The sequence below is a fragment of the Malaclemys terrapin genome, chromosome 6 (genome assembly GCF_027887155.1).
Source record: "Malaclemys terrapin pileata isolate rMalTer1 chromosome 6, rMalTer1.hap1, whole genome shotgun sequence".
In the NCBI taxonomy this organism is placed as follows: Eukaryota; Metazoa; Chordata; order Testudines; family Emydidae; genus Malaclemys; species Malaclemys terrapin.
Window position 1 is genome coordinate 73,437,851 of NC_071510.1, and position 12,489 is coordinate 73,450,339.

General features: G+C 45.2%; 1 protein-coding gene across 5 annotated transcripts in view; it reads right to left on the reverse strand.

The window, feature by feature from the left end:
• The window catches only part of CAST (calpastatin), a 94,942-nt gene that overhangs the window by 13,327 nt on the left and 69,126 nt on the right, over nt 1-12,489 (reverse strand). For all 5 annotated transcript variants that reach the window (XM_054031917.1, XM_054031915.1, XM_054031916.1 and 2 more), the window contains 5 exons: nt 10,063-10,146; nt 9,289-9,336; nt 9,006-9,098; nt 8,291-8,392; nt 6,499-6,600 (listed from right to left, as the gene is read on the reverse strand). In XM_054031917.1, the coding sequence (XP_053887892.1) occupies nt 6,499-6,600; nt 8,291-8,392; nt 9,006-9,098; nt 9,289-9,336; nt 10,063-10,146 (429 nt within the window). The remainder of the gene's footprint in view (nt 1-6,498; nt 6,601-8,290; nt 8,393-9,005; nt 9,099-9,288; nt 9,337-10,062; nt 10,147-12,489) is intronic.

The following is a 12,489-nucleotide window of genomic DNA, read 5'->3' on the forward strand; positions in this document are numbered from 1 at the left end:
ACTCTCGAGGACCCCTTCCGAACAGGCCCATTCCTCAGTGTTCAGCCACACCACGAGGTGGAGGGACACGAGGTCGGGGTGCAAGAGTCTACCGTGATCTTGTGACAGCAGATCTGGTTGATTCTGCAGAGGCCAGGGAAGGATCGCTGAAAAGCCTGATAGCGTCCCGAACCAGTGCTGGCGAGGCCACGCTGGGGTGATCTTGACTTTTGCTAGGACCTTGCTGATGAGCAGAATCGGAGGGAACGCATACGTCAGGTTTCCTGCCCATGGCAGGAGGAAGGCATCTAAGAGGAAGCCCTTGCCCAGCCCCCATCTGGAGCAAAACCTGTGGTACCTTCTGTTCTGCCTGGTGGCAAACAAATTCACTGGGGGAGTTCCTCACCTCTGGAAGATCGTGCTGGCTACCTCCGGGTGGAACCCCCACTTGTGGTAAGAGGAGAAGTTGCTAGCAGATCACCTCATTAGGATGTTCTTGGAACCCAGAAAGCGACGCTTCTAGATGGATTCCGTGGTCGAGGCAGAAGTCTCAGAGATGGAGTGCCTCTTGGCAAAGGGCTGAGGATCGCGCTCCCGCTTGTCTGCTGATGTAGAACATTGAGGCTGTGCTGTCAGTCAGGACTCTGACCACTCTGCCTGACAGGTAAGGAAGGAAGACTGTGCATGCTCTGCGCACTGCCCTGAGCTCTTTGACATTTATCTTTAGTGTCAACTCCTCTGGGGACCACGTATCTTGGATCTGGAGGGTGCCGAGGTGCGCCCTTCCCCAGCCGAGGTACGAGGCGTCCAAAACCAACTCGACTGAGTGAGGAGTGCTGATGAAGGGAACTTCTTCCAGGACTTTCCTGGGGTCAGTCCACCATTGCAGCGAGGTAAGTACTGTATTTTCCCTGGGATGGTAACGACCTTTTCCAGGTGGTCCCTGCACTGGGAATAGACAGTCACCAGCCATAGCTGCAGGGGTCGCATCTGGAGCCTGGCATGGTGCACCACATATGTACATGTTGCCATGTGATCTATAGGTGCAGGGAAACTCTAGCCATGGGTCAGGGGAAACGTGGAGACTTCCGCGATGAGGTCCGTCAGTGCCCTGAATCTCTCCAGCGGCAGGAACGCCCTGGTGCAGGTCGAGTCGAGCACCGCTCCAATGAACTCTATCCTCTGTACCAGAACTAACATGGATTTGTTGTTGTTCACCAACAGGCCAAGGTGACAGCAGATGACTAACAGCATCATGACATGCCTTTGGACCTGGAGCTGCCCTTGACTAGTCAGACGTCGAGGTATGGGTAGATCTGGATACCCCGATGTCTGAGGTAGGCAGCCACCACTTACATGCTCTTGGTAAATACCTGCGGTGCAGTCACTAGGCCAAACGGGAGGACCGCAAACTGATAGTGGTTGGGACCTACCATAAACTGGAGTAAGCATCTGTGTCCTAGAAGATGGCGATGTGAAAGTACACATCTTTCAGATAGAGGGCGGCATACAAGTCTCCCGGAACCAGGGAGGGGATGATGGAGGCCAGATAGACCATGCAGAACTTCAGCTTCGCTAGGAAGCAGTTCAAGTCTCGCAGGTCCAGGATAGGTCACAAACCGCCCTTGGCCTTTGGGATTAAAAAGTAGCAGGAATAGAACCCCTTGTTCCTGTGCTCTGAAGGAACAACCTCCACCGCACCTAGCCGCAGTAACCCCTCTACCATCTGCGCGAGGAGACTCTCGTGAGAGGGATCCCTGAAGAGGGACGGGGAGGTTGGGTGGTAAGGAGGGTGTAACTGAAGGGTGTAACCCCGGGCCACCGTATTGAGGACCCATAGGTCTGATGTTCTAGATCCCCATGCAGGGAGGAAAGGAGAAAGGCGGTTGGCAAAAATAGGGGAGGAAGGATCCTGGGAACAGTCCAGTAGGTCACCCTCGGGCTTACCCTCAAAACGAGCGCTTGCCTGTCTGCTTATTGTGGGTCGAGCTCGACGGAGAGGCTTGCGAAGGCTGTTGGCTAGGACGCAGCTTGTAGCCTCTGGATTTCTTATGGGGAGGCTCCTGGCGAGGGTGGCTCCCCTGACCCTGACCCTGCTGCGGCTTAAACCGCTTGCGGGCAGGGCCAGAAACATAAAGGCCCAGTGTTTTAAGGGTCGTGTGGGAGTCCTTTAGGCCATAAAGCTTATTGTCCGTCTGTTCCGCAAATAGGGCTTGCGCATCAAAGGGAAGGTCTAGCATTGACTGCTGAGCCTCCATGGACAAGGCAAAGAGGAGCAACCAGGATGTCTGGTGCGTGGCGATGGCTGAGGCTATGGTTCGGGAGGTAGTGTCCACCACATCCGACGCCGCCTGGAGCGTCGTCCTGGCCACAAATGTGCCCTCCTCCATAATAGCCGAGAACTCCTTCTTAGAAGCCTCAGGAAGAGAGCCCTCAAACTTGGCCATGGCTTGCCACATGTTAAAATCATTGCGTCCCAGGAGGGCCTGATGGTTGGCCACCCTCAACTGGAGACTAGAGGACGAATAAACCCTACGCCCAAACAAGTCTAGTCTCTTGGAGTAATTGTTCTTAGGGATAGCCCCAGGTTGACTTTGTCACTCCCTGCGGTTAACCGCTTTTACCACTAGGGAGTTGGGAGCAGGGTGGGTGTACAGGTAGTCATGGCCTTTGGATGGCATGAAGTACTTTCCCTCCTCCCTGCCACCCATCTCCAAGAGGGCTGAGCGCGTTTGCCACAGGGCATTAGTGATCTTAGAGACCCCATCATGAAGGGGCAGCGCCACCCTGGCTGGTGCTTTGGAGCAGAGGACATTGAAAAGAGTCCAAAGGCTCCTCTAGCTCCTTCGCCTAAAGACCAAGGTTGGCAGCAACCCTCTTCAGTAGTTCCTGGTGTGCTTTAGCAACCTCCAGAGGAACTGGGGAGAGGGGACCCCGTTAATGACTCATCTGGCGACGACGAAGAAGATGCTGGTGCTGTCGGGTCCTCCACAACCATTGGTGGTCCAGTAGCTTGTTCCCCTGTTCCCTCTTTGACCTGTGGGGTCCTCGTGCCCAAGGCTCTGCGCACCGGAGGAGGGTGAGAGAGAGAAGCAGGTGGTCTCTCCGACTCTCCAGGCAGCCTGGGAGGGCTGGGTGAAACCCCACGGGATCCATGGGTACCACGGCACTGGCCACTGTGCCTGAAGCCATGGGGCCAGTTTCAGTTCCAACAGGATAGCCGGTATCGGAGCTTGTCCTGCTGTCAGGGAACCTCGCTCCAAACCAGAGCTGGATCCTGAGCGGTTGCTCCTAGGTGACCGGGACGGTGTGAAATGGTGGCTCTGTCCCAATGGGTGCCGGTCACTCCGCCTGGAGTCCAATCTAGAATGGGGTCTTAAGGACCCGTGGTGCTCAACGGACCCACGACAGCTTGGAGCTGGTGATCTACGTCTCGCGCTTGATGAGTGGTACCAGGATGAGGACTGGGAGTCAGAATGGGCCTGGTGCCGGGAAGTGCCCGCAAGCGGTGATGTCCTCCTAGGGGATTGGCGATGATCCTAGGAATGGTATAATCGATCCCTCGACAGGTCCCTGGAGTGGTACCACGGTCTTGGAGATACCAGGTACCAGGACCGGTACTCTTGCCGGGGGTGCATGCCTCCAAAGGTCTGTGCCCGGTGGCCGTCGAGCTGCGTCTTGAGCCTCTCTGCCCAAGGTCCAGGGACCGAATGGGGCTGCATTGCATCTGCCTATCACGTCAGATGTGTGGCGGCTATGGGAGGGCGAGTGCTGGCGGGACGTCCCCTGCAACGGGGAACGGTGCCACTGAGGTGGGAACTGAATCAGTCCGAATGCAGGTTTATCCCGTGACCGGGGAACTGCAGGAGCCGGTGTAGGTGGCAGCGGGGGGGGGACATGATCCCCTGCGCGGCCTGCAGGGCCTCCAGCGTGGACGGCACCCAGAGCTAATGGAGGCCCCTCCGCTATCCGGGGTGGCTGGAGGGGAGTGGGTTGGTCTACATCACTCCACTGGAGCATGGGCCTGAGATCCTGACGTGGGTGGAGGGACGTGGGTGAAGAGGGATCTTGCCCACACCCAGTCTTATCCTTTCCCTTGTGGGAGGTTGGAGACCAGCCTCGCCCCGCCTTTTGGGCTTCTTGGTCAGAGCCACGGATGGGGACCAGTGCCAGCCATTGGACAGTCCCAGTGGGGCGCTGCGTACCAAGGTCACAGTACTCAGCGCTGAGTTAGAGTGTTGCTCTAGGACTGGGGTGAGGGCCGACTCCATAAGGAGCGCTCTTAACTGAATATCACACTCCTTCTTAGTCCTTGGCTTGAAGGACTTGCAATTTTTGCACTTCTCACTAAGAGAAGTGCCCTTCACCCATGCAACACAGACAACTGCTGTGTGGATCACTAATGGGCATGGGCCTCTTGCAGCAACCACAGGGCTTAAAGCCTGGGGACCGGGGCATGCCCCGTCCCGAAGCAAAGTCCCTTTCGGGAACTATGAAATCTCTAACTATAGCTAAGGGATTTATAAACATTAACAGAAAACTATATACACTATAATACAAGAGATAACTAGTTCGTACAAATGAGCAGCAACAGCACTAGCTGAAGCAGCAACAGTTCCAGCACTGTCACTGGCAGCAAGAAGGAACTGAGGGTGGAGGGGAACTGGCGGTGCCCTATATACTGCAGCATGTGTGCACCACTCCAGGGGGCGCCAGAGCTGATCCCCTACGGATACTGTTGAGGGAAAAAGCTTCCGGCACCGGTGCACGTGGCGAGCACACACACCTAAGTTGAATGGACATGAGCAAGCACTTGAAGAATTTAGAGAATTCTCTTTTTTACTGGAAAACAAAGCATCCTAATTTGTTATAAACATTTTCTGTGTTAAAAAAAAGGTATAGCAGTTAACATACGTGTACTGTACTGTGATGCAGAGATACCAAGTTTTGGACTTGATGATTAACACATGCAAACCCTCTCCAGCCCAGGGCTCATGCTGTCACTTACCAACATTAACAATATAATTAATCTATTACATCAATTCTTAATTTGTTGGACACCCTTTGGAGCAATTTATTGCAGGATATTTAATATCACTGCATACAGTACTTACTTTAAAAAATGATTTAAAAATTAGGGACCAAATTCTGCACTTATTTTTAACCTGTACAATCTTACTGGTGTCAATGGCTTTCCAGTGAGTGTATAATTTGGGCTTATCTAATGTGTCAAAAACACTTATTGTTTTGAGCTGCTAAGAGGAAAAGCTAAGGCTTTAAACCAGGGCTCCTTCAAAATGTTAACATTCGGAATTAAAAGTTACAGGAGGTAGATAACAGAACTGAAGATTCCAGAGAGGAACTGGTTGTCATACAACCTATTTGGCCAAAAATATCAGGAACTGAAACATCCTGAAAAATCTGGTTGTGTGGGCTGATAGCTGCAGAGCAGCAGTTTTCAAACTTTTTGAGCTGAGCCCCCACTTTGAGTTGCGCCACCCCAACCCAGACAAAAAGAGGTGAGTTAGGGGGTGGAAGTGGCACTCCCTCCCTGAATCCCGCTGAGCTGAACCCCGAGCCATCTGATGTCACCACTCACCCACCTGAGTGTTCCTCTGCGCCCCCCTGCTGTAGAGTGTGCAAACATATGGACAAAGCCAGTTTGGCAACTTCTTAGGCTGCTAAAGATTATAAACGTTGTACACAGAAAATAAAAAAAACTGTGCCATGGGCCTACTCCTTCCCCAGTGAAGACAATGGCAAATCTCTCATTGACTTCAGTGGTTCAGGATTGGGCCTTTAATCCCTGCAGTTGGGAGCAGAGTTTTACATTATTTTCTACTAATAACCTTTAGCCAACCAAAAAAATGGCAGGAAGAGCATTGAAGAATATAACACTCTATACCTAAAGAGTTGGTACAATGTAAAGTCTCGACAAGTGTATGTGGGGGTAGGCTTGAGCACACACATCTGAAAAGAAACCCCAGTAGAACATGAATTTTTCATTTCAAGAATATCATTAACAGTCTATTAGTTTACTCTGCTATGTGATAAAACTCAATTTAACAACAGGCGATCAAAGTCACTTTAGAAATGAACATTAGAGAAGAATCTGAAATTTAATCACAGAAATAATTGCATAGGGCCTGGATTAAATACTTTTGATTTTCTTCTACAACATACTTCAGCTCCTAATTGTTTTCAATTGTCTGGGATGGCATCAAGCAATTATGGATTCGTCACAAAACTTAAAAAAAGAATCTAAACATGACTACCCTGGTGTTTAAATCTTTTAGATTTACAATATGAAATTAATTGGTTAATTAAGCATGTAACTTCTTGAATAAAACATGCATAAATTAAGAATAGCATACATGCATACTTTATCTTCACTAAAATTATTCTTGTACTTGAAAATGATGCACCATATTCTCTTCTATGTAAAATAAATAAATTAAAAATAGACAAGGCAGACGTTCCATTTCTTTTTGGTGGTACAAGTTGAGAATATTTTAATACCTTTACTTTATCCACAACTGGTTTGTTTTCATCAGGATCAGGTTCTCTTTGTCCCAGTGAACCAGCCAGGAGGTCTAGGGCATTGTCTTGCTCTTTCCCACCCTAGCAAAATGTAAATGTATTCAAGAAAACATATGTCACAAAAAATCTTCATTTAAAACAAGGTATAATAAACACTAACTTCATCCAACACAAAGTCTACTCTGCCTTTGAAATACCATAAATAAAATTAATTGCAATGTAGTGACAACAGTTAGAAAATTATTGGATGTTCAGAATAAAGGAAAAAGATCACTTGGAGTAGGCAAGTGGAGTAGAGATTTATTTGGCATTCTTCTGCTACAAGCAAACCAATTCTAATTTAGGAAAACATCTACACTAGAAACAGTTTTAAAATGGATCATCTTAACAAACACATGCTACCTCATTCTGCCAATGGTACGACTACACAGTAATAAAAAACCTGCAGCACAAATGTGGCTGGCCTGGGTTGGCTGACTTGGGCTCGTGGGGCTTGCGCTGAAAAATGCAGTGTAAATGTTTGAGGTTGGGCTCCAGCCTGAGCTCTGAAACCCTCCCTCCCCTCTCCTTGCAACCTGAATATCTACACTGCACTACAATTTTAGCCCCACAGCCTGAGCCTGAGACTCGGTGCAGCAGGTTTTTTACTGCAGTGTACAGGTAGTTACTAAACAAGTGCCAGCTGCATAAGTTAAAATTCCCTTTCTGTTTAATGTTTCCATTAGCATTTGAAAGGTTTTTTCCTTCCAGAAAGTGCTGTCCTTTGCTTATACACGTAGGTTTTACCTACTGAAAACTTTAGCTTCTCCAGTTAAGTTTCTTTTCTTAACAAAATGTGAGCCACAGGAGTTTCTCCAATATAGTGGTTAAAATAGACAAACAGAAGTGGGAGCTTTCACTGAACCAGCCAAGGAAGGAGTTGGGGATATGTAAGAGCACTGTTTACCCTAGCCAAGGAGAGCCCGCCTCTGCTTTTAGCAGGAGGGAAAGCAGCACTCTTCCCCATTAACCCTTACTTTTCCCGCTGTTCCTGTAGAAGTGATTTGACACTATGGTATTCTACTTTTACTTGCATTTTCTACCTCAACACCGCCTGCAGAGGCCTCACAAAAATCACAGAACCACATGGTCCTGCAAGGGTACACCATGGGGATCTAGCTTGTATTTTTATTTAGCTGACCAAACATAGGGTTAAATTCTGGCAGACATAAGAAGGAAAAAAAGCATAACAAGCCTCAAAATTGTGCACATACATACTGCAAAAAAATAAGGTGAATGTATGCTCCTATTCTGGCCAAGACCAGTCCCTCTCACAGATCAATTATAAAATCTATTCCAACTCAGAGCTGAAAGGGGGCTATTCCTACAGACTATTGCTGAGTCTTGCATTAACATGTCTACATACACAATCACAGCCCATGACTCCTAGGTCACATCTAGTTATGCCTTCCATGTTTCTGAAGGAACCAGAAAAGGGATGGACAACCCTACAGCCTTCATTCCTGGTGCTAGCCAGGGGGTTTCTGGAATGTGCATATATGTAACATAAGCCAAAATTTGGGCCATAGTGCAAAACTGTACACAAAATGCAGAAGCCTAGAATTCTTTTCCGGAGAAAAATCTATCTTCTTAATAGCCAGTTTCAATAGTAAAAGATTCAATTTTACAACAGGCTCCACCTTTAAGAACTACTCTAAAAAGATCTCCTGTTTCCTTCCTCTAACAGGTTTTAGTATGACCATCCCCATCAACAACAATGAATGCTGCTTACTGAGGTAGCAGCTGGAGGAGCAGCTGAGTGCACTGCAGAAGCTGTAGTGGAGGAGACAACTTCTTCAGAGGCAGCTGGAGAAGATTTAACAGCTGTGGATTTCTAAAATAAAAAATGTTGTGTTACCAGTGTATATAATACTATAAACATACATAGGAAATCCCAAGTTTCTGGGATGCACAACTGTTTTATTTTCATCCGTACAGTGCTCATCTGGGACTTGATTCTTCTAACATACTGTATCTATTTCAGCCTAATTTACTCCCCTCCCCATCCCCATTAAAGGGCATAACAGTTCTCAAGAAGTCATTTAAACTTATGTTTTCTACATTCCATACCTCAAAAGTAACTTGTCCAACTCAGTCTAATAGAGTTAAACACATACTCTCCATTAAAATTAGTGGGTGAAATCCGGACTTCACTGAAGTCAATGGGTACAATCATAGTGATTACAATGGGTCTAGGACTTCACCTCACATGTCTAAATCCCCTAGATTGCTTTGAAAAGTCTCAATAATTGTGTGTTACCAACACTATCATCTGTTAAATTAGACACAACAATAAAATACACCCAATTTTTCTCATCATTTAAGAAAGCCTGGGCCTATTTTTTTTCCTTCTACGTTTACTATAAAAATCATGGAAAATACAAGTTATTTAAACAACTTAAATATAAAACAGAATAATACAGATCAAGTAAATTCAGAGATCTTACGTTAGGTGTAGCTAGTGGTGCAGACGGTAATGTTGCTGGGGAACTGTCAAATCCCTCTGACAAAGCATCCAAGAGATCACTTTCATTCATGGGCTACAATTTAAAAGAAACGACACCAGCTTTTTTATCCTTTGTTTTAATTCTGTTGATTGCTCTCATTATACCTGAATAATTTAGAGTCAGAATACAGCTAAAAGCTTAGAGAATAGGAAATCTTTTCCTTCTCTGTTTAATGAATAACAAATGGAAAAGTGAAAGATTTTCTGAATATTTACTCACTGACCTGGGGTTTTTCTTTAGATTTTGGCAAGAGTGGTTTTCCATCTTTATCCTACAGAGAAAACACTGTTTAACAAAGTAGTTCTCTATGACCACGAAACACAAGTCTTTTGGTAACAGTGGTTAAAAATATACAAAATGTTATTACACTGCCTCCCCCTCCCCCCCTTTTTTTTTTTTTTTAATACAGCCATTGGTCAGGCTTTTGACTGAATTTAAAATATAGTTCTACTCTGAAAGAGAGACTCCAAAAATGTCATTGTGAACGTCCATGCTCACTGTCTCTCCATTGCCATATCAAATATGCTCAGTTTGCAAATGAAAGCCTAACTTGTAGCCAGCCCTCCATAATCACTCCAGAACTTAGGGTCAAGGAGGGTAATTTCCTAACATATCAGCAACAAAGGGTTTTGCAGGCCTCAGTTATGCCTGTGCAACTCTACTGTCATCAGATTATGCCCTTGGTGACATTTGCAAAAATTCACTGGGTTACAGCGACATAACTGATTGGAACTTAATAATTATTCTTGTGAAGCACAAATAGTAAATAATCCAATTCACCCCTCTCAGCCAGAGTTATTCACATTTGGGTGCATAAAGCTAAACCACCTTTACCTGTATTTAGATATCTAAATAAAAGTTTCCTAGTATTCAGATATGCTGATGAACCACAAATTACAATGAAGCCAATCATTATATATTACTGTAGTGCCTGAAGCAACATTCAAGAACGAGGAAAGGGGTGCAAAGAATACAGGAACATATTAAAAGGAATTACCTTTACTTCTATTAACCTGTATTCAGGAGGGATAGTTTCTTCATCTTCACCCAGTTTTTCTCGTTCTTCTTGTTTGGCTTTCTCCTAAGGGGGAAAACAAAAGTGGAACATTTCTCAACAGAAATGTCACGAGGCCTTACATACTGCATGTGAGCAAGTTTTTGACTCTCTTCCAGTACAGCATCATTGTAGGCAGATGTTCCCTTGCAAATGCAGTTTAATTATCAGGCAAAAATCTCATGCTTTCTTCTGATGAGTCTTAAGTCTGATTCTCCACTCACTTATTTCAATATAAAATGAGGAGTAATTCATTTAATTTTAATAGCATTATATTTGGTATAAAACCGATAAAAAGTAAACATGAGAGTAAGTATAAACCAACAACAATAAAAACACCCATGGGCCTTGATTCTGTTCTCTGTATGAAACATGCTGACAGCTCTGATTCAGGACTGCAAGGTAAGGCTGCACAGGGGCAGGATTAGGCCTAGGGAAGCAGGGAAGGTAGCTGGGGCAGAAGACAGCAGCTTTCTGCTGGCTGAGAGTTCCCATGAGCCGGGGTAATTCTCCACCAGCTATCTTTGGCTGCTTTAAGTAATACCTGACCCAGAGGTCATAAGGTTTTACAGGTTTTTACGGTTGACAGAAAAATTGTGAAGATGTCCAACAGAGTGAAAGATCTTTCTAGTAATATATTGAACCCTGTTGTTTCAATCATAGAACACCTTTACAAACAAATGTAGCTTTGTCTTTATGTTCAAAAGAAGGAGGAAATTTACTTAAATAATAAACCAGCACAAAATCTAAAATTTGGTTCCTTTTAAGGGACTAATTGATTTTTTTGTTGCTGTGTGAATGTAGAAAGGATACTGTGTTACCAAATATTTCATTCTTAAGGTATATATGCATGCCTAAAATGAATTTTGAAAAAAATCACTTATAAATCACTCTGCACTAATTTATGCTAATAATTTTGTGAAACTCTACCCCCAAGTAGCACCCTGGAATCTGCATATTCATATTGTGATATGACTATGATATGTTTTGTACAAGTATGCCTTGTGAGGTATCATTTTAAAAGTCTTGATCTGTTGAATATTAATATCATGTTGAATTATATGTACTATCATTGTATGTGAAGTTATGAAGGATTGCTATATGTGCTACTGAAATATGTTCTGAGGTTGGGAAATGCCCATAGCAGGCCTTTCAGTTGCCACAAAGGAGATCAGATAGGTGTTGATGGCCAATCAACAAGAATCCACTCTCCCAGGGACTCCTCAGAGAAGGCAAGTACGCCATGGGGACGGACTAACCCACATCACAGCAAGGATCTTTCGAGCAGCTGGAAGAAAATATAAAAAATAGGGGCAGTGACATCATCATAATGAAAGAAATACCAAACCATGATCTTGTCATGGTTATGGGAGATTTTAATTCCCAGATCGGAAATGAAAGAAGAGGTTGGGAAACAATCAGCACACATACAACTGGAACAACGACAGATAATGGCACAAGACTTATTGTTTTCGGCACAAAATTCAAGTTGAGCATCTGCAATTCTTTCTTCCGATATAAAAACATACACAAAAAGACACGGATTTCACCAAATGGCTGTACACAAAATGAGATTGACTATATCTGTGTTAGTCAGAGATGGCGAACATCAGTGTTAGACACAAGCGTATTCAGAGGAGCGGATACAGGGAGTGATCCTATTTGCTGAAAGCAAACATCAAATTGAAGTTTAAAGCGCTTAAAAAGAACACAGACTCAGATTATATTCAATACACAGAAACTACAAGATTGCAGGGTACGAAAAGAATACCAGATAGAGGTAAAAAAGATAGAGTTTGAGGCCCTTAAAGATCTTGAAAAAAACGAAGTGGAAAAATACTGGGATCTTTTCAAAACAGCTATGCTAGAAGCAGCTGAAAAGATAATTGGTAGAAAGAGAGGAAGCAATAAAAAACAGTGGATCTCAGAAGAAACATTGAAAATTACAGACAAAAGAAGAAAACAAAAGGCTCTAGTACTACAACATGGGACTGAAGAAACAAAGCAAACCTACAGTAACTTCTCACTTAATGTTGTAGTTATGCTCCTGAAAAATGCAACTTTAAGTGAAACGATGTTAAGCGAATCCAATTTCCCCATAAGAATGAATGTAAATGGAGGGGAGTTAGGTTCCAGAGAAATTTTTTTTTGCCATACAGTACAGTACTATAGTTGGGAGATGGCCCCGCCTTACCCACACAGGCACAGCCCACTGGCACTGGAGACAATGAGGCAGGCAAGAAGGCTGAAGGTGCTGCAGGCTAGGAGAAGCACATTGCGCAGCGGCAGCTTCCCCTACTCTGCAAGCAGCAGGGGCGGGGGGGGGGGGTTCACGCCACCCCTTCCCCCAAGCCCGTACCCTTAATCCAC